The following is a 22082-nucleotide window of genomic DNA, read 5'->3' as shown; positions in this document are numbered from 1 at the left end:
CAGTGGAGGTGACCCACTGTCTCTGTCACCACTGCTGAAATGCACCACCCACTGCCTCACTGTGCTCACGTTCACTGTTTCGTCTCCATAAGTGTTCAGCAATTGTCAATGAATGTCGATAGATGCCATTTTTCCACATGAAGGAATTCAGTGACACTCTTTTGCTCCATATACACTTCCAAATCAGGTGCCATTTTGTCAGTCTGCTGCTCTGCTGCCATCTGTTGCATGACAACAAAGTGCAATGGAATATTGTTGGGAAGGTTCAACCTCTACTGCCGTACCACCAACATCTGCCTCTGACGTAGTGGGCCAAAATAATAGAATAGGAGGCATTACTTTCAGAGCAGCCCCCCTAAGTGCAGGGGCCCAAAGGCACAGCTTTTCACCACTTTGAGATCTTCAGTCCACAGCGCGGCAATGCCAGTCCTCACCTAGAGGTGTGCCACCATGCACTCAGTGGGAATATTTTTCATTGTAGGAGAGGTTCTTGGAGGCTTGTGCCTCTGTGTACCTGCACCCACAAACTGCTCTTTTGTCTGTGTTGAAGCTTCAGGAAGATTGTTAGCTGCTACCTCTGGCTAAGAGAAGCTGAAGTGCTGACTGCTCCAGCTTCGTTGGTCTTGTGAGAATTGCTTTTACTTCTGGCTTGCTCAGCATGTTTATGAAGTTTCTCACCTTTGTTTTTTGTTGCAATTGTTTCTACCTCCTGTTTTAATTGTGGTTTTTAAATCAACCTAGAACGTCCTCCCTCATCACTCCAGCCTGAAGTTATCTTTGCTGGTATTTGTGGTGATGAAGGCTGTTAAAAATGGCATTATCTGTTGCATACTTCAGTCATGAAGAAGTCTGCATTTGGAACTAAAAATACCTGAAGTTGGTGGCATTACTTCTCCATCCGTTGGTCAGAGTGCCTGTAGCTACTATTTCCAGGGCAGTTCCCAAGGATGCGTGGGGTAGGAGGTTAGCATCTACCCTAGTCCAAGTCACAAATTTATCTTCTAGTCAGATCTCTTGGGCAGATACTCCAGAGAGGCTTGAGGCTGCTGTAAGAGAAAAGTGAGCAGAAGGGAAACCACGAGTGTGTCAGCACCACCATTTTCTTTCCAGAATCCTGTGATAAATCAGATAACAGTCTTCTGAGAATTGCTTGCTTACTAATTATTGAAAAAGCATTATCTTTTTTGTGTCCTTAATTAGCATTTCAGCTTGCATCTAAGCCTTGATGGTAACTGGGCCTTGCATCCCAGAGGTTCGGTAAGTGATGAAAAACTGAAGTCTCTATTGCTTACTTTTATCCTCCAAAAAAAAGCAAAACTGTGCTGATCTCTAAGTAGAGGTGATGTCAGAAATGATGTATTCTAAAGATGATGGTTGCTTTTTTTTTCCCCTCCATTTCCTCATCAGATGGCTTGCAGTACATGTAAACAATGCAGTAAATAAATACTCTGATGCTAAGATAACCATGGAAAATCTTTTTATGCGTTTCTAAGTCAGAGGATAAAATGCATCTTCTGCAAACTGGTAGGAGAATTGCAGGGTAAGTCTTTAATAGCACAATCTGGACCAGCCTAGATTTCCAGATAGCACACTGTGAAACTTAATATCCACAAAAAAACAGTTGATGAAAAATGTTGTTGTAAAAATATTGTATATCAATTTGAGAGAAACTTTTTCAGAGAGTTCAGAGTGAAGGCAAGCTCCATAGAGAGATACTGGGGTGACCAATACTTCTTTATGAACACTTTCATCTGCTTTGCTGACTTCTGGAGTTTGAGACTCAGAGCTTGATACATGAGCATCGTAATAACAGTGTTTGAATGCAAGACTTATCTGAGCAGAACTGATGCTAGGCATGTTACCTAATTTGTTTTAAGTTATGGGAGCTTGTTCTGATGTTGTTGGAGGTCTTTTGCAGACTGTTTATAGAGGTTATTCAGAGAGGTGTCTCTAGATGACAGCAGATGGGAAATCTCAGATTTTAGCAGAGGTCTGATGGCTTGAGAAACTGGTGAGCAGTGTAAAAGGCTGTTCCAGAAAGGAACCTGATGGGTTCAAGTAAACAGGATCTTAGAATATGTCCTCTGAAACCTTCTAGCAAACAAAACTTTTGAGAGGTTCACTTGGCACAGATCCACTTGCTTAGAGGGTGATTATGTGTAATTCCTGCCGGAATCAGGTCACTGTGACCTCAGACAGAAGTGGGGCTTGAAAGGAGTGCTGATCTGTGGCTCCCTGTTGCGAGCCCCCACTTCTCACCTCTGTACAAAGCATTGTGCCAGGGTACTGGGTGGGCAGTGGGGAGCTATGGGCAGAGCCTTTTGCTTCTTGAACCGTGACAGTGTGCCAAGTGTTTTGTAATGCTGCTAAAAATAGTGTGAGATGGTCAGGCATATACTGTTTTCACTTAAAAGTTTGATGCTTGATAACATGCCAGGAATTCTGACGGATGACTTTGTCAACTGATATGTAAGGTAGAGCCATAGGTGACAGGTAAGTCTATTACTATCACTTTCTTGTTTCCTGCTTAATTTGTTTCTGTGAGTGGATCCGATGGTGTTTGGCTGTGCCTTCTATCAAGGTTTCCTCCCTGCTGCTTGTTAGGTACTCTATGGAAAGTGCATCCTTTTGTTCTGCCAAGAAACTAGCTGGCAGTTCTGACAGAAACAAAATTTTAACCACTTATTTATCTTAAAAGCCCTTTCCTTAGGGTGCTTTTCTGTTCTCCCCTGCCCTCCCCCTCGATTGTCCACAAACTAAAAAGATTAAAAAACCAAACTGAAAACTGAAACAAACCAACTGTGCAGATATTGGCCAAAATAGTTCTCTGTAGCCTGTGTGGGAAAGAAATTACCCTCGTCTGTTTCTCTGGTTATGTTTCTCTCAGGTAAGTGTTAAGCAGGATGAGCTTGCTCCTTGCAGAGTGATGCGTGTTTATTTTTTTCACTTCAACGTTGGTTAAGTATTCTTGTAAGGTGTCCTGTGTGATTTGTCACAACATCACAAAACTGAACAGAGTGTTGTGCTGCTGGACCTGCAGTTAATGTGGGAAGTACCTTGAAAGCTAAGTTAGAAGGACTGGGAACAGGTATGGTCCAAATGTTAGGCAGTCAGACATATTGTACAAGTCCGTGGGCAAAGCTCCAGAGGTTGTATATCTTTGTCAATAGGATTATCAGGCAAAATGTTGATGGCTGACCTAGGAGACATCTGGGCAGTGTTGTTGGTTTTTGCAACTATGAAATGCAAAATCTGAATTTCTTTCAAAAATGCGTCATTACATTTTGCTTGCTTGACCATTCTCCCTTGCCTGCAAGCTGAAGGCACCACGGTATGAGAGAGCATAGTTCTTTTGCCCTTTTTTTGTGTGTGCTATTTCTGCTTACATGGAATAGTTGTGGAGGAACGTGAGGATCAGCAAATAACACCTTCTGCACAGAAAAAGCCTATACAAGGGAAGAAAGAGATTTGTATAGGGATAGCCAAGGGCTTTGAATATAATGAATAAAAAGATGCTCAGTGGAGCTAATACTTGGGGGGAATAAATTCATCACACAAAGTTGAGAAAGCTTCTGTACGTCAGTGTTCCTCTGAAAATGGTAAAAGTAATTCTAAAAGTTGAATGGCACGGCATTTAATTATATAAGGAACCAAAGGGGCTGAAAAATAATAACGTGGTATATCAGAAAGCAATTTAAAATGTAAGCTAGGGAAAATGGAATATTTCTGTCACAATAAGACGAATTCCACCACTAGCTGCATTGATTTAGTGCCTAAAATTTTATTCCAAACTGATCAGTAACTATAGAGGGAAAAAAAGCAGACTTTTGTTCACTCAGCCTCCCAATCCAACCCATTCCACTTCTCAGCAGGAATAGCAAGGAAGATTTGGATAAATACACAAACAGGACTTAGGAATTTAATTAGCTCTGTTGGTTGTTCAATCTCCAGTTGTCTGATTTAATTGTCCCTTTCAAAGGGATCATTTGAAGCAGAGCTCCATATGCGATGTGAATGTCAGTAAACTAAGCTTGTTAGTGTACAGTACAAAGGCCAAAGCTGAATTCTTGTGGGTATTCACAGCCTTTAATAAATAGTGCGATGGTTCTGAGGAGAAATCGTTCTTTACGCCCACTCACCATGAAGATGTTTCCCTTCAATTCAAAAATGAATATTCAGTTAAAAAGTTATTATACATCTTGTCTTTCAAAATATTCTTGGCACTGCATAGGATTCTGCCTGCAAAGGGGTGGGTTTTTTTCCCCTCCTTCTACCTTCTGTGTGGAAGATCTGGAACCGAGCAGTAGCTGGTTAGAGTTTTAGGTTTGTTTGCTTATTTGTTCTGTTTGTTGTGGAGGGTTTTTTTTTTTTTTTTTTTTTGACCCGATAGTGCTGTTTCCTCAGTTGTGGAGACTCTGCTCCATCTTCTCAGGGCAGAGCTGGCATATTGGCATGGTGTGATAGCTTCAAGCCTTAGGCTGTCGAGCTCTTGACTCTGTCAAACTGAAACAATTAGGGTTAAAGCTTGTTAAGGGGAGTGCCTGCCTGAAGAATTTTTGAGTGATTGTGGAATTTCATTTAGGAGAGTGGTTGTTTTCCAGTAATTTTGCTGAGGGAAAGTGTTGTTTGAGGGTTTTTCAGAGAAGTAGGGTTGTTTACTGCCGTCGTTCTTGGTGATGATTTGTTTGAACAGTTTCAGTCACCTCATAGTTTAAAGTAAGGAACTGAAATTTTGCAAGAGTGTAGGCTTAGGGTATTAAGAATAACGAAGAGAAGAGCTGACAGCAATGTGTTGTGGGAGAACTCCTTGTACTGAGTGAATTGGATGATAAAATGCCAGAGGAAATTGCTTGTAGATAAATGAAAGTAATACGTGTGGGAAGAATGGGGGGGGGGGATGGTCACAACTCTGTGTATGCTGAGACAAATTCTGCACCAGGTGTTGCTGTTCTGAAAAGGGGTTTTGTAGTTACAATCATTCTGTAAATTATTGGTAAAATGAGTGTCAAGATTCATTAGTGGAGGAATAGAAAACAAAGCAGAAAGCATCAATGTGCCACTGTATAAATGTCTGATGTTCACCTGTCTTGAGTACTGTGTGCAGTTCTGGTGTCTCCTCGCCTTCCCTCTCACCTCCCCCAAACCACAAAATGTTGTGAAGAAGGAGAATCTAAAGTATAGAGGCACAGAAAGCTACTAGCAGACCTCAGGCTGGGAGGTGTTCATCACAAGACCCACAAAAATCACAAATGTCACGAAGAAGGGAGTGGGGAACATTGGATAAAATGACTCTTAGGGAGCTGTAAAGTGGAACAGAGCAATGGTTCCTAGGCAGCTCTTGGACTGTGATACTGTGATGGGAGCCCATGGGTACTGGCTGTCAGTGTGGGGCCCTAACCTAAGGGATGGGCTCATGGGCAGTTACATTAAACAGATGCCACTTCTGACTGCAGAAGCTGCAGGGTCATTGGAGGCTGGGGAGTAATATTCTTTTAAATGTTCATTCATGATATTGCTGTGTATTTTCCTTGTTTTTACTCTCCATCTCTTTTAATCAGATGTTGACTGCTTTTGGAAATAGATTTTGATTCATGGTGGTTTTTGTGGTCTTTACCTTACCTGTAAGATGGCTCTTGGATTCCTTCACAGCTTTTTTGAGCTTTTGTGAGTTTTCAGCCTCTTGACAACTCTGTCAAAAAATCTTGTGCTGTTTCAGATTTGCAAAATCTAGTTTTACATCTTAATTTCATAAACATCCTGCATGCAATGAATGTCTTCCATACCTCCATGTTCTGTGAAGCTGAACTTCGGTACTCAAATAATGAATGCCATGTCCAGTGGAGGAGAGGCCTTCCCTTGTACACTTGAAGCCGGTGCTTGCAGCTAGGCCTGGATACTATCCAAATTCCATCTGGAAATGGGAGATGTGTTTTGTAGATGTGAGGGAAGCTGGGCTGGGAGAGATGAGAAAAGGTGGAAGAGAGCAGACTGGCTGGGTACCGGAGAGGCGAGGCACGGTGTGGAAGATGGGAAGAATGTGGATCTTGGAAGTGGAATTGCTTTTGGAGAAATGACTGGGTTTGGGAACTAAGAGAAGGGAAAGGAAGGAAGCAGCTGAGTGAAGGAGTTGTAGAAATAGGCAGGGAGGGCTCTGACTACTGAAACACATTTCAAAGGTGGGGATGGAAAAAGGAGTGTCAGAATCTGCGATTCTGCTGTCAGCAAATGCCTGTCAAACTCAGATAAGCGTTGTGCCAGCACTCCTTCCCCCAGCAGATGACAGCCTATTACTGGTATAATTTTACTTTGTTCACCTTGACTGGTCTGTGTTGAGGCCATGTTGCAGACTGAAGAACCATTCTAACTTTTAGACAATTCTGTAATGGAATATCCTTTTTAAGTGACAATGTGTAGGTAAGAAGATATTAAGCTACCTTTTTGACATCAAACACTAGAATGAGAATTTGCTTTTATAACTTCTTTTTAGCCTTGTTTTATCTAAATGCACTTTATGAGGAATCTATAAACTGCTTTTTTTTTTCCTTACAACATTCCTACCCAGCTTTGTGCATATGGTGGATTTGCTGTGAAGATTATGGAATCATTAGACAGCAGTAGAAAAAGACTATGTTAGATCTCAAATTTGTTTGCTGCAGTTGTTTGCAGTTACATAATGAAAGATGCAAGGAATTGTAGCAAAGAATAGTCTTCTGAATAGGACAAGCTGAACCTTGCCCAAGGGAACTGGTTTGTCTTCTGGCCATCTCCCAGGTAGTCATCAGCAATGTACGTGGTGGTCTGTTCCCAGGTTTCACCTTAGTCACTCATTTGCTTGTGTGGCTGACAGGCATCTAACCACTACCTTGAGTCAAAACTGCTTTAAACATAAGCTGATATTGTACTGTATCAGTTATTTGAAGTGCTGGATCCTGCGTGTGAAAAGCTGATTTTGGAAATCATAATCTATCTGGACTGTAGCATCTCATCTGTAAGATGTGCCATTTGTCTAAGAGATAAGCTGTGGGAACCAATGGATGCAACATTGCTGAAGCGTTTGGAAATTGTAGAGATGAGCACACAAAAAAAAAGTCTAGCCTACGTGAAGAATCCAGTCCTCAGAAGAGCATTTGAATTTCTGGAGGTAATAAGATGTGGACGGAAAGCTGAATGTGGATCGAGGTTGAGACTGTAGTTGTTAAGTGAACAAATTTAATGGTACACAATCAATTATGACAGTTCAGGTACTTCCAGCTTTGTTGTTTCTGGTTTTGTTGCTTGATATAATCATCTTTGTTGGTATTGCTTGTTTAACTTACATACTCTGTTACTGTTCTTATATTTCTTATCTTAAGACGGCTTGCTTTCCCTTTTTCTCTTCCAAAGATAATTTTAAATACTGTTTAATTGAGACCAACCAATTCAGTTAAAAGGATGTTCTCAGTCACTCTTGTTGTAATGGAATTAATGGAAGATACAGTGGAGAAAATTATTGTCTCATTTTGTTAGAATAAACTTATTTAACTTTTCGGAAGTTTATCAGCTGATATTTGTGTGCAGTTAGGCTGCCACAGGGCAGGAGGAGAAGAGAAATCATGAATTACTCCTGTGTACTCTGAGGGTGCTCTGAAAGTATGTAGAGAATCTGAGTTACTAACTCCTGCACATCAGTTAAGTTCCTTATGTCAAATGATATGAAAGTCCATCACGTTCAAGAACACTATTCTGGATGTTGTGTGTCCAATGTTCTTAGACGTTTTACTTTGACAGAGGATCTGAGTATCCTCATCTTTGTTTGACCTGTCTGGCTTTTCTGTGTCAAAACTCTGCCATGCAATCACAGCTGTAACTTTGCTCATGGAAGCACGTAGGCCATGCTATACAAACTCGAGTAGCATAAGGTGTATTTGGATGGCTTCCTCAGTGCCTCTGCTCATGGTGGTGGGAGGGCATTGCAACTTCATCTTCCAGACAAAGCTTCATATTGTCCCAGCCTGCTGCTGGACCTCAGAGCAACAGCAGAAGTTAATTCAGGAGGGAATCAGTGTCTTGGAACACAATGTGGTCACAGTGGAGACTGCAGCTGAGGGGAGTGGAGGTGCTGCAGCAGAAATGCTGACCCTGAGCTGCCGCCGCAGGGTAGTGTCACAAGTGGTGGAACTGGTGCCAGCATTTGAGCGGTCCCTTATAGAGAATCTGTGTGTCTTTTGCTTCTCCTTGAGTTTGTTCTGTGAAAGCTTTTGCACCTGCTAACATAGCCTTTGTTTAGATGTCTTCTGTGACATTTTCTAGTAACTTGCAGGTAGGTGGAAGCTTTGCATTTCTGAAGCTTAACATAGCTGGTCTGTGTGCAGCTCCTGGGCCTTGGGTGTTTTGCCTAGAGTTTACTGACAGCTTCCATTTTATCCCTGGAAAAATAACTAGTTTAACTTTTAAGCGTGAAGCTTTGCTGATCAATATGGTATAAACGTAGTCGAGTTCAAGAAATTGCCTTCATTACTATCTTGAGATGAGAAATTGATTTAGTTGCATTCTCTTCGTACTAATTCGCTCGTGCTTTACATTCCCATAAAAGGTATTATGTACTCCTTATTTTCCAGCAGTGTCATCAATCCTAATGTAGAGAGAAGAAGAATTTATATTGTGTGTATGGGATGGCTGATCTCTGACTTAGCTCTTAATTTGTAAATGTTGCTGAAGACTTTGCTTCCCTTCTCCTTACTGTGCTTAGGTTTCATCTAGAGTCTAGGGGCTGGGGTATGCACAAAACCAAAGAATATGGCAAAGGAATATTAATTTAGACTGGTTTGGGATCCAAACTTAAAAAAATGAGATGCTGATGAAAATTTAATGAAAGCTATTTTCAAGGAATAAAAACATTATTTGTGAGTTTTACATACTTTTGCAGTGTTTGGTTTTATTCTGCATTAATTACATTGGGACGATTTGCAGTGTTTTATTAGTCGTTAGTTTGCTACCTCTGGCTCTGAGATACCCAAAGTTTTGTTCTTTACCTGTGATATTAAGCAGAAGAGTACTGCACGTGCCTGCTAATTTCAATACAAATGCATGTGGGTATTACTGTATCTCTGCCCATGGAGGTAAGTGACTCAGCAGCATAAATGAACGTAATGAAACAAATGAGCAAAAAGGTGATGTAGAGAGAAAAGCAGCAAAAAGAAATACAAAATAAGGAAAGGATTTTCTTGGGCGTTGCTGTTGTTGCTTTTCTCACTGTCAGTTGGGCTGGCCTCTCTTGGAAGCTGCCTGGGATGATCTGTCTGCAGAATGCTTTGACATTTTTAGATGGATAAACTAAAAAGCAAGCAAAACTATGTACTGTGACTGTGGTCAATGCTCATGATATAACGGTTATTTTTTAATGAAGTTTAAACAGATCTTGGCAAGTTCTAAACAACTGTGTTGAACAGCTTTTGTCTCTACCAGAGTTAACCATGGCTTTTCTGTATGCTTCTGAATATTTTCTGTTCCGAATATAAGCAATGGTAGTCAGTCATCTGGAAGGTTGAACATCTAAAGACGTTAAATACCAGTATAAAAAACAAGAGGGATAAAGCAGTAAGAAGATGAGACTTTATAAAAATCTCTTGTATTTCAACATATTTGTTAAAGTTGTACTTAAAAGGTAGGATTTACTGAGAAAAGCCATCAGCAGATAGAATGCAAGCAGCTAATGAACGGTTTGCTTTGTGGGACACCTGCAGAATTTCAGCTCACATTCATAATGAAATTCAGGTATGCACAAATTGTAGATACTGTGACCCAACACAATAACTTCATAAGCAAGAACTTGGTTGTATCCAAGGGTAACTGTGTGTCTCTGTGCGACGGTATCAGGATTTATTATCAGTGGAGGGGTTCTTTAAAAGAAAGACATTTGGGGCAGGTTAGGCTTCATAAAGAGCTGTTATCTCCTGCAGTGTGTGTTTGTTTGGACTGTGCTGTGAACCCCTCTCTTTCCTTTGGCTCTTGGGGATCATGCCACGAGCTGCAGAGTTTAGTGCTGGGCCAGGAGAGGAAACCCTTTGGATTCATTTCCCCCACCTTGGGAGGCTGAGGCAGGGGAGCTCTGCTGTTCAAGGAACTGCTGGATTTGGCAACAGGATTCTTCTTGCTGCATGCAGTCATGTCATGGTGCTTGGGACCTGTTAGCAGAGACCTTTAGAGAGTAATTTCAGCAGGTGGATCAGGTGCGGAGATTACAAACAGCCAATGGGTGAGAGAAGGAAAATGCTGATCAAGCTGCCTGGTGTTACCTGTGTCCTTCTCCTGTGTGCCATTGTTTATACAGTTGTCTCTTATGGCTGCAGCAGGTTTCCAGAACCTACTAGCAGGGCCTGATGTGAATGTAAAGCTTCCCATTGACATCAGCGAGCTGAGAACCATAACTTTGGCTTCCAGCTTGGCTTAATGCTTATCAATGGATAAGCATTATCGATAGATATATAAACATTTAAAGGGCAGGTGTCAAGTTCATGGGGCCAGGCTCTTTCCGGTGGTGCCCAGCACCAGGTCAATGGGCAACGGGCAGAAACTGGAACATGGAAAGTTCCATTCAAACATGAGAAAGAACTTCTTTAAGGGTGACAGAGCACTGGAACAAGCTGCTGAGAGAGACTGTGGAGTCTGCTTCTGTGAAGATACTCAGAACTCACTTGAACGCAAGCAGGCAACCTACTTTTAGCAGGGGGTTGTACTGGATGATCTCTAGAGGTCCCTTCCAAACCCTACGGTTCTGTGGTTCTGTGATTCATTCATGGCCTTCCCTAAAAGCTGTCTTGGCAGCAGCACCAACAAAATAAATGCATTGCTTTTATTTAAATAATATAAGATGCTTTGTCGAGGTATCTCTTTTGAATTGGTTTACAACCTGATTGTATCTCCCGCATCTTTGACTTTCATTAATCCCTCCCTTCCTGAATGCTACACCTTCTTGTTTAAATCATGCTCCTCATTTGGGCTGCAGGCTGTGGGACAGCAAGGTCTCCTCTTGGTGAAAGCATCTAGCCTGCCTTTGGGTTCTGTCAGAGAAGCGTAAGATGCTTTGAAATCTTTACAGTCTCTCTGATACAGGCACAGTCTTGTTTTATTTTTTGAGTCAACTTAACCTATTCTTCATTTTGCAGTTGGTGCCAAGGTGAGTAAGAAGAAAAGATGATTTTACTCATATTACTTTGTAATTTGAAGAACCATGAATGTATTGGTCCCAGAGATTTGACAACAAAGCAGTCTCTCACTATCAATATGGAAAAGAGGTTCCTTGCTGTTTTTTAAGGGAATTACCTTGCTGATAGTTGAAGAACAGAGTAGCACAGATACCGTAATGAATATAAGTTAATATTTGATTGTGTTGCAATAGGGTGCTCATTCTTGCAGGCCTGCTGATGGTTTGGAGTGAGTTGGTGATACTTCGTAAGGTAATAATTCAGGGAAAAAATGGTTTTCCGTTCTTTTGCTTTATGTTTAGGTACATCACTTTGAGATCACAGAATGAGAACGGCATGAAATGTTATGGCGAAGACAGCACGGCAAGATACAACAGTCTCACAAGTAATCAAAAATCAGGTAATGTTGCAACATCATGTATCCACTTTCTATGAGGCTGGCTTGTTTAATGAGTCTTTGTGGGTGCTTTCTGTCCATTTCCCAAAATACGCAGTTCTGAATCTCTGTAGTCTTAGTGATGGACTTCTCAGATAAGACTAGCTGTATGTTGACTGTGTCCTCTAAGACATTAAATTTTATGTACTCCAGTATGTATGGCACAGAAGATCCCCATGCATTTAAATCTTTCCTAAAAGCCTTAATTGCTTGTATTGTCTGGTACAAACAAAATAGACATTGCCATAATTAAAAGAAAAGAAGATATGGTGCTCAGTTCTGCATAGCCATTCAGTTCTTTGTGGCCCCATAGCTAGGTACCATGATGATGTGTTTAGAGGGATTGAGTTTTCAGGGTGTCCCTCCACTGGATTTTGGAAACCTCAGCCTCCTTTGAGGGAGGAGCTCAAAATAGCTGCTACCTCCCTACAGAAGGCTTATCCATACGCTATTTCACAAATGCTACTTCTACCTGCTTTTCTTTTTGTTTTGTTTTTGGTTTTTTTTCTAGTTGTTTATCTGTCTCATGATGTTTCCTTCTTGCCTGTTTTTGCAAATCTCAGCATATGTTTCACAAAGTTCACAGTTACAGAAAAAGTCGATCACCTTACAAGCTTCAGAGTATAAGCACTGTAGAGGTCAGGAAGAAACTGGTGAAGTGTAGCCTAAGGGTGCTCACCTTATGCTAAAATAGTGTCTCAACTGCTGTGGTCGTAATGATAGCTGATGGATTTATGTTTGAGTGGAAAGGCATAAAATGTCCCCCTTCTCTGCTGGTTCAGCAGAAGTGAGCAGAGATTTTAATGTGCGGTAGTGGGCAAAGTCTGACCTGTCTATCCTTGTGATCTTCATGCTGGGGTCTTGCAGGGTCTGCAGAGCTAGGGTCTTGCTGAGGAAAAACGAATCACACAAATCAGTAATACCAGCAAACTAAAATGTGAACTTGAGGGCGTTGGGGATAACAGGACGTGTTCTTTTTCCAGGAAGCATGCGGAAGTATTGCCCTTGATGTAGCAGCAGAAGCTGTTAAAATTTCTTTCACATAAGCAGTCAGTAAACCTGTATTGACTAAAGACATTTCAAATGAAGTTTTGTAGACAGCTTCTGCCTTGATCAAATATGCAATAATGTATTGGTGAATATTAAAAATCTGTTTTTGTCAGAGCTGATCAGCCCCTTAAATAAATCCTGTCTTCTGCAAGCTTCTTAGTCACTTAGTCTTGAGATATGCAATTCCAGTGCCTTTCTGGCCCCAATCAAGGTTTTTGTTTTGATTTTTCATCAGCATTGTGAGATGATCACACCATTTTATATCTGTCATTTTTATGAAATAATGTGCTACCTGCTTCAGTCACAGTTCTGAGAACACTTCAAAGTAGCTCAAAACTGTAGCTCTGTTCAGCTGACAACAAAGATGATCTTGGTTGCTGAAGCAGCTTTCTTCATTTCTTTGGGACTCCAGGAACTTTATCTCCCTTAAACTAAATCGAGTTACTGGCTTTATTTAGAAATCAGCCTCTTCTTCAGCCTCTTCTTCTTGAATAACAAGAATGCTGTTAGTTTTAGGAAGAAAGTTTTCATTAAATTACCAGTGCCTCAGAATGCATTTTCTGCTTATAACTTAGATCAAAAGGAGAGGAAAATGTTATTGCTTGTTTGTCTTCCTCTCTCCTCCCCCTTTTCTAGAAACTTTCCTGAGATGATCAACTGTTGTTTTTGCTGTTGTTTTTTTTTGTTGTATTTTTAAACTTTATTGAAACGGAGAAATTGCTTGGTTCCCCTCCCAATGTCGTTGTTGCTTTCCCCTCCCCCAAGTCCAATGTGTTCTTTATTAAACTGAATTAGGACATTCTAGTTTTTCTTAAGAGTGGAAATGGGAACAGCTCAAATGAGCAGCCACATGAGACTTACCAGCCTTTCCAACTGCACTGCAGTAGGAGCTCATCTGCAAAAGGAATGATATTTTTTGAAGGATTTGTGCAACTATTGAAGAATTACTATCATTAACATTAAAAAGCAGCTAATCCGTTCTCCCCTTCCATTTTAAGAGTGTATAGATTTCCTATATGCTTTCTATAAAATCAGTATACCAAATATTTTGGTTCCTTTCCATCTCCTTTTCACTTTTGTTATTATTTTATTCATGTTTCTTCTACACTAGAGTGCTCTTGTGGTAGTCTTTTCACCTAACAGCTCCAACCTTTGTGTTCATGTGCAGATATGGGCATGGATTTCCGACCTCTGGCATTCAAAGAAAGTCAGAATTCAAGTGCAGTGCAAAACATACAAGTGGTTTTATCCAGAACTGGAATGAAAAGGTTTTCAGCCCTGAGTATTTGTCCTTGAGATAGCTATATAAATTATAGTTGGTCCTTGAAATTCATATTGTTATTTTGCTGTTTATGCTAGCCATGATTCTGTATCTTTTCACCCTTATTTTCAGTCTGTGCCTCTATTGTTACATCTGATCCATCTTCAGAATTTCTATAGGAAAACAGGTAGATCTTTGAATTAATACCTTCCCACCTCTCGTTTTCTCTCTGCTAATTCCTCCAGCCACCTTCTTTGGCATTAGAAATTATTCATTCTGTTTCAGTACTGTGCTGCTTTTCTCACATGCTTATTTTCTCTGCCAAACAAACAAAAAAAAATGGAGTTTGAGCTTGAACTGTGGCTAACCAAGGAGCTGCGGAGGCGAACCTGGTGTCTCAGCAGCCTGAAAGAGTACAGGGGTCTCCAAAACCTACCACTCTTCCTCTCCCATTGCTGTGCTTCTCAGCCTTCCACCATTTGCTACAGTTAACACATCTGAAGTGATAGAGATAGTGTCAGCTCTGTTCCTGGAAGCTGGCTTTGAGTAATGCAGGTATGTCCTTTCTCACATAGCTCTCTCCTGGTTTTTAAAGCTGCTCTGTTTGATAGGTTCTTAGTAGTGGTTGTATGCCAATAGTGCTCAGCTAAAAGTCGTGCTGTCTGGGCCATCACTTACTAAGGGCTGGACTGCAGGTAGCCCAGGTAGTAGGGGCTCCTGGTGCTCTACGTTAGCAGGAGAGAGTGTATCAGGGAAGGAACTGCTGTATATTTGTGTGTCTGTCCTAAAGGAAGTTGGAGACAGAGATGATGTGAATGATGACTGGCTAAATGTAGGAATAGCATAGCAGATAATCTCGCATTTCTGAATTACAAAGTAGGCCAGTAAAAACATTCCAATAAAAAGGCTAAACATTGAATAAGATAAATCCTGTTTTGTTTATATTGAAGCTAATTGGTAGAAAAAAGTTGAAAGGAAGGAAGGAGGAGAACAGAGAACTTTTGTTTTTGGATTTTGACTTACGCACGGTTAAAAATGAAGCTTGTAGTCTAATAGCGAAAATACAGACACATGAGAAAGCCGTGTCTCAGCCTGTCCGACTAAAGGGCAGTAAGGCTTGATTAAAACATGTCTCCAGTGTTGGGAGAACTCAGAGTTGTGACGCATTTCTGTAAGCAGGCATGCCTTGAATTATTACTCAAAAAAAAAAAAAAAAAAAGAGAGAGAGAGAGACAAAAACAACCGCACAACAAAACAAAGTTGTTTAGATTGCTGAAAGTGGTGGTTAAACTTACTTCAACTGAAGTGTTACAGTCCCTGGCTGCATTGTGCCCCAGAAAATTAGCGTCTCCTAATGCTACTGCTTGTGAGTAGCTGTAAGTGCTTTGTCCTGCAGAAGCCAGCTGAACGTGGATGAGTTGTTTATTTTTGCTCTGCCTTCTTCTCTTGTTTCTGTTTTCAGACTAAATCGTAGTTCATCTATAAAAAACATGTAGGTTTTTTTTGGATTAATGTCACCGATGAAAATTTTGAAATAAATTGAACAAAATATAGGATCCAATTCCATTTTGATTTGCAGCCATGCAGCATGCTGCAATGGCTTAGATCAGTGTTACAATACTTTGACGGCCTATTAATGAGTCTAATTCCTTCAGCATGTTCTCTCCTATGGTCTTTTGTCATCTCTCTCCATTAATGTAGCTCTGAAATTGGAATTGGCTGATGTTCAGTCCTGCATTTGCATCCTGCACCTGGCACAACTTGTGACCAGTGACTTATTTGGTGTGGCTGTCTCACTGAAGTTCACATGGATTCAGGGAGTTCAAAAATGTGACGGATTGGATCTGTTGTTTATTGAAGTTGAAATGTTCTGCAGGTTTCTGTTTCTCTGTTGTGTGATAGAGCTCTTTTTTTTTTTTTAAAGCAAGTTATAATTATTGTCTCCTTGATGTTTTGCTGCCTGCCTTCTGTAAGATATTCTGACTATCCAGTGATATAATTTATGAAGGATGTAAAATCAGATCATCTTTATTGAAGACTGATAACATCAGAATATTCTTCCATTTTTTGTACACCGGAATTAAGTTACAGTGTGCTTCTAGGAGCAACTATTATTTGTATTGCCTTAGAGTTGCCTGTGTTTGAAGAGGGAGATGGTTGAAGTGTGTAAAGACATTTCAGCAAGCTTGGCGTGTTTGTGGCTTTCAGTCTGGAGAATGAAGCTGTGCAGCTTGCAGGGACCGTACTGAAATGAAGAGAGAAGACTTGGAGTGAAACCTTGTCTCTGCTGAAATCAGTTGAACTCCCATTAGTTTGGGTCCAGATTACATCCATAATATTAAATAGGGTATTTCTCTTCCTAGGCAGTCTGCAGAAATGTTTTTGTCCTTTCACATTTGTTTCTCTGTTTCTTTGTAATGATTGCTTAATTGGGATGTATCTGTAATGTCAAGAATGTAATAGGTTAAGTAGTGTAAGTGACTGCTGGAAAGAAAAGAAACATACAACTGCAGAACCGTTGTTGCTTTAAAACTGCTGCTTTCAGAAGTTGAGTTGTTTGATTTAACCATTTAGTAGTAATAGTTGTTGTTGTGATAAATTGCAATTAGAAGTGTTTAAGCATGAGTGCTTAAAAGGAGAAAAAACCTTTTCTTCCTGTCACTTGAAAGAAATAGAAATACATTGCCAATGGCTTCTTAGTTGGCAAGAGACTAACTTTTGTGCCTTTTAGGCCTTAACTGTATTTCGTACAGCACTGAGATTTTCTTTGTTAGGTTTTAATCCAACAATCAATGTATTCTGTTGGCATTTTGTTAAACTTGATTGCAGATGCTCAGTGTATACAATAGTATGACCTTGAATTTAAGCCTGTTCAAGTACTAAAAAAAAAAAAAAAAAATCTGTTATCTCAGTGACCATGAAATAGTTGAGTTGAAATTCTTTGGTAGTATGACAAAAACTGCTACCAAATCTTCAGCCCTGGATATGGGGAGAGCAGACTTAAGGCTGCTCAGGGAACTAGTTGTCAAGGTCCCCTGTGAAAATGTGTTTGAAGGCATTGGGGTTCATCAGCACTGGTCACTTTTTAAGCACCACCTCTTAAGAATGCAGGAGAAGACAATTCCAAAGTGCTGGAAGTCATGCAGGCAGGGTAGAAGGTTGTCCTGGCTGAGAAAAAGTCTTCTAGAGCTTGGGCAGGAAAAGAAAGTGTATGGCCACTGGAAGTGAGGTCAGGCAAGGTGGGAGTGCTACAGAGATGCTTTTCATCATTGCAGGAAGAAAGTTTGTGCAGCCAAAGCTCAGTTAGAGTTGAAGGTGGCCTGTACTGTGGGGAACAAGAAAAATGACTTTTTAAAATATGTTAACAGCTAAAGGAAGACTAGGGATAACAGTGGTCTGTTACTTGATGAGGATTGTCACCTCACAAACAGGCACACAGGCAAAGCACAGATGTTTAATGCCTTCTTCGCCTCTGTCTCCAACACTGGTGATAGGCCCTGGGACCCCTGGAGACCTGAGTTGGAGGACGATGAGTGTCCCAGTGAACCGCAAACTGTGGGATTTGCTACTCCAGCTGAGTGCATATAATTTTATGGGGCCCAATGGGCTTCATCCCAGAGATGGCTGATGAGACCTTTCTCAATTATTTTTCAATGGTTTTGGGAATCTGTAGAGGTCCCAGTCAACTGGAAGCTGGCAAACATTGTCCCAATTTTCAAAAAGAGCAAGAAAGAAGACCCTGGTAATTACAGGCCTATCAGTCTCACTTTTGTGCCTGGACAAATCATGGGAAAGGTTATTCTGGGAGTTACTGAAAAACGCCTGAAAGACAATGCAGTCATCGGTCACTGATAACACAAGTTCACAAGGGAAATTCCTGTTTATTGAGCATAATCTCCACTTTTGACAAAGTTACCTACTTTGTTGACCAAGGGAAGCCAGTTGATGAAATGTTTTTGAATTTCATCACAGCTTTCGATACTGTTTCTTACGGTATCCTTCTGGACAAAACATCCAGCTACAGCTAGACAAATACACGGTGTGATGGGTGAGCAACTGGACACTGCTCTCAGATATAGGGTTTGATTTTTGGGTGGTCCTGTGAGAAGTCAGGAGTTAGACATGATGATTCTTGTGGGTCCTTTCCAGCTCAGGATATTTTATGGCTCTATGAAATCATGTCATTTTCTGCCTTTGGAGTAAGTGCTTCTATTTTCCTACTCTTGAAAGTCTTTTTTCTGGTCTTTCAGTTGACTCCTGGAGATGTCTGTTCGATTCACTGGTTTGTGTCAGTGTTTGTTCTTGTCCTTTGGCTAATATTTCTCACTTCAAACAAACTTGAAAAAGCAGAGGTAAAACCGAAAGAAGTTATTTATTGTAAATTGTAATATTATCAATAAGTGAAAATAGGACATACTTCCTCTGGAAAAGGTAGGTAGACAGATCCATTCGTGTCCTGTTTTCATGGAAAGATGTTTAGTGTCTCAGCTGAGCTTTCTGAACTTGGCAGGCATGAAAGGAGATGCATATTCCTTTGTAGCATACCCCTCTTCCTGCATAAGTTGCTGGCCTTTGAGTGTGAAATACCATACAGTGTTTATTTTTATGCCCTTTGAATTCTTTTTGCAGGCTTTGTTTAATTTCTCCTCCTAACTTTTAATAGGAAGTCTTTGAAGTTGAGTTGTAGCTAAAAAATCTTTTTGGCAACCTGACCATTGACTCCCTTGGAAGGGAGTGTGTTCAGAGAAAATAGGAAGCAATGTATATTTCTGAAAGGGGAAATAAGCTTGCTGTTATCCTCTGCCATTATTTGTCGTGTGAAAAGGTTACATGCTAGTGATTGCTTACCCAAAAACTATGTACATACCGAAAGCCTTCTTCATTGGAAGCAATGGTTTTCTCTCATACATTATGCTAGAACAGAATTTTTTTTGTGTGCCCACAGCTAAATATTAGCCTTATTTACTGTTGCTAGCACAGAACTCATTGATATACATATGGCAGTTGTTAAAATTTTCTTTATCAGTGACCTCACATTTATTCATTCAGGTCAAGGATTCTCCTGAGATTAAAAAGGTAAAGACATCAGTACAAAGGAGCCTTTGATGGAAAATATTACGTTTAGAAAGGCACATGTGAAAGGGGCAGGGTTAAGGTTGTTGTCTAATACTTTTTTGTTCTTGTTAAAGTTCAGAATCATGTTTTGTGTTGAAACATACTTGTGTGTGCATAGGTATCTTGTGCCTCTGTGCATGTGTGTATGACATTAGACAAAGTGATCGCTTCCTACCGTAATAACAGAGAAGCAACCTTGTAATATGCCTGTATTTTTTGTTGTTGTTTTTCTCATTGAAAACAGATCATGCATCTTTAAAATGTTGCTTTGAGTTGCAGTTTATATGGTAAGAAAGATAAATGCTTGCAGTTAGTGTAAATTAGTCTGTTAAGATATTACAAACTGAAGAAGGGTGAGGGAGATCAGAAGTTGGAAGTCAGCGTCCCTGGTGTAAGATGAATGACTTTAACAGATTTCCAAAAACCTATTTGGTTTTACCATTGATCAGATTCCAAAGAGAAGGCCAAATAAATCTACAGGCACAGACGCATTTGAGTATCTACGCTTGTGATTTTTGGTTGTAGTTTGGGTTTTTTGTTGTGTTTGCTTTTTTTTTTTTTTTTTGGTTACAGCAGTGAACATTAGCCTTGCTTCTTATTCTTCAGACACTGTGTTTTCATACTACTAGAATACGTTGCAGGTACCCTGGAAGTTGTGAGAAGCTCTGCAGTTCTGGGCAGTAGTTCACTTTTTTGTTTATACTTTTAGGTGTTGGTCCTTTACGAGTACTGGTAATCTGAGTACTGTCAGCTTTGTTCAAAGCCCTGGCTTTTGTTTTACTTGCCTTTTCAGGCTTATGTGGAGGCATCTGTTATTATTTTATGTTATAGAATGAGTGTTTTGCTTCTGACAACTAGCAACATTAGAAAAGATGGTTCGGCTTGATAGTAAACTACCTAAAGCTAGTCACAAGAGAGCAATATGTGGCTAGCTAAAACTGCTTGAGTATTCTTATACATCAGGAGAAAAAAAATGCAGTTTTGAAGAATGGGACTTTATGGATCTGGCAGAATGATTTTATCTGAGAACTAGATATGAAGCAGGATAATGGGATGAGATGAAGTAACCTAACTGCCCTGGAATAGCCCAGCTACTACAATTTTGCATATGATTATGCATTTTGAACTAGGAGATTTTGGTTTCCTTTGAGGCAATAACAAAAACAGTTTATGCAGAAGGCCAGCACTTACTCTGTTTTTCTCTTATTCCATAGATGCCTGGCACACTGAACCTATTAGTGTGTGTAAGATTTGCGCTGTGGTCCATTTTTTTGAAGATGTGAAGCAACGTTGAGTCTGATTGGAATTACTGACAGACTGGAGGAAATCTTAGTCCTTCTGTTGCACACGCACATGTTGAATTATAAGTAATCCTAGCTTCTCTTCCCGCCCCTCCCTCTCCCTCACTCAGCTATCTCAGGGTTCGTAGAGATTTCAATGGTTCACGTGCCTGTAAGATTGGAACAAAAGTGACCAAAAATGGGGGACCAGCAATTGTATAAAACTAACCATACTGCCAACAGCAATGAGAACTTGTACTATCAACACCAAATGAACTCCCTTCCATCTCTAAATCATAGTTATGGGACATCTGTTATAGACGCTCCCCAGGCATCCCCTCTCTCCCCCCAGTTTCCCCAAGATTCAAGAGACAGTATAGCTTTGCCTGTAGGTTCAAAAAGTCTTGGGTCAATGGATACACTTAGACAAACATGGACGCATTCTGGCTCAGGAAACCATGTCCCAGTGCGGAACAATTTGAGTAATCAAAGCGCAATGTGGAGCCCCCTTGGGCAGGGGGAATCTCACGATGGATACCAATATTCTTATTCTCAACCCAGTGAAAATCGATCACAAAAAATTACCAGTGGGGTCCTGCATAAATTGGACTCCTTCACACAAGTATTTGCTAATCAAAATCTGAGAATTCAAGTCAACAACATGGCTCAGGTTTTACACAGTGAGACTTCGATGGCGGATAATGCTGGTGACAGTGCGCTCAGGCAGCTGCTGTCCCAGAAGCCAGCAGTTGAGCAACAGCCTGTAACTTCCAGTGTACAAAGATATCAACCAGTGGCACAGCAGACACACCAGAATTTTGCAAGCACACAGCAAAAGCAACAAATGCAAGTCATGCAGCACCAACAGTTGTACTACGACTACCAGCAGCATTTGTCACAAATGCAGATTCATTCTGCTTTTCAGCAAGGACAGTCGCACGTTCAACAAATGCAGTCCCAGCAGCTCTTACCGCAACAGATGCAGCACTTGCAGCAGACTCAGTACTATGCTCAGCCACAGCAGGGACATCAGCGACTCTCAATACATGAGATCCAACAGCAGCAGCAACAGCCAACTCGGCAGCAGCAGCAGAGGCAGTGTCCAATGCAAATAGCTCAGTATTACCAAACGCAACCTGTCATGCAGCTACAGCAACAACAGCAACAAATGCAACTGCAGCTTCCTCCGTATCACAGGGACCCCGATCCAAAGACTGTGCATGAACCCCACCAGTACCCTCAGGATCCAAGTCATCCTGTGCAGCTCATCCAGTTGGGAGCGGCACCTCCGTATTGCTACCAGGACCCCCACGAACAGTACAGGCATTTGTACCCACAGGGTTTGCTGCAGCAGCACGACCAGCAGAAGCAGTACGCAAGTGAGGGCAGAGCTCCATCTCTGAACTCCCACGTCGGCCTCACTCCACCAGGGACAGCGGAGGATCCTGTGCGGTCGGAGGTCAATTCTGCGGGTAACACTGTACCTCATCGAACTCTTTTGCCACCCTCAGGAGCACATCTGAACAACAAAAGCTCTCAGCAGGACTCACCCGGCCCTGGGTGGCCTCAGGTAGGTGACATTTCAGATCCCTGCTCAAACTTGTTTAGCGGAAGAGCAGCCAGGTATGGAAATGAAATGTTATGGTAGAGCCGGGTAGTCAAGGTGTGATCAGTGAATGTTGCTGGGATGTTTTGGGGAACCATGTTAACAGACTTCTACATCGCTGTCTTGGCTTTGGGCCAGGAGGGCAGCAGCA

The 22082-nt window shown here is 41.0% G+C and overlaps 1 protein-coding gene and 1 long non-coding RNA gene across 6 annotated transcripts in view; one reads left to right on the top strand and one right to left on the bottom strand.

The window, feature by feature from the left end:
- Positions 1–22082, top strand: part of TRERF1 (transcriptional regulating factor 1) — a 100462-nt gene that overhangs the window by 58318 nt on the left and 20062 nt on the right. For 4 of the 5 annotated variants that reach the window (XM_021389425.1, XM_021389421.1, XM_021389422.1 and 1 more), the window contains exons 3-4: positions 11486–11583; positions 20260–21895. In XM_021389425.1, coding sequence (XP_021245100.1) covers positions 20525–21895 — 1371 coding nt within the window. In that variant the 5' untranslated portion in view covers positions 11486–11583; positions 20260–20524. Of the gene's footprint in view, positions 1–2222; positions 2494–11485; positions 11584–20259; positions 21896–22082 lie in introns of those variants that run through there. The other variant, XM_021389424.1, reaches the window with a different exon arrangement.
- Positions 11591–20251, bottom strand: LOC110395270. The gene is made up of 3 exons (XR_002436281.1): positions 15226–20251; positions 13531–13564; positions 11591–13172 (listed from the first exon to the last, which is right to left on the bottom strand). It is a non-coding gene; the product is annotated as an uncharacterized LOC110395270 (long non-coding RNA).

This window comes from Numida meleagris, chromosome 3 (genome assembly GCF_002078875.1).
Source record: "Numida meleagris isolate 19003 breed g44 Domestic line chromosome 3, NumMel1.0, whole genome shotgun sequence".
Taxonomy (NCBI): Eukaryota; Metazoa; Chordata; class Aves; order Galliformes; family Numididae; genus Numida; species Numida meleagris.
This window is presented reverse-complemented; position numbering and strand designations above follow the sequence as displayed.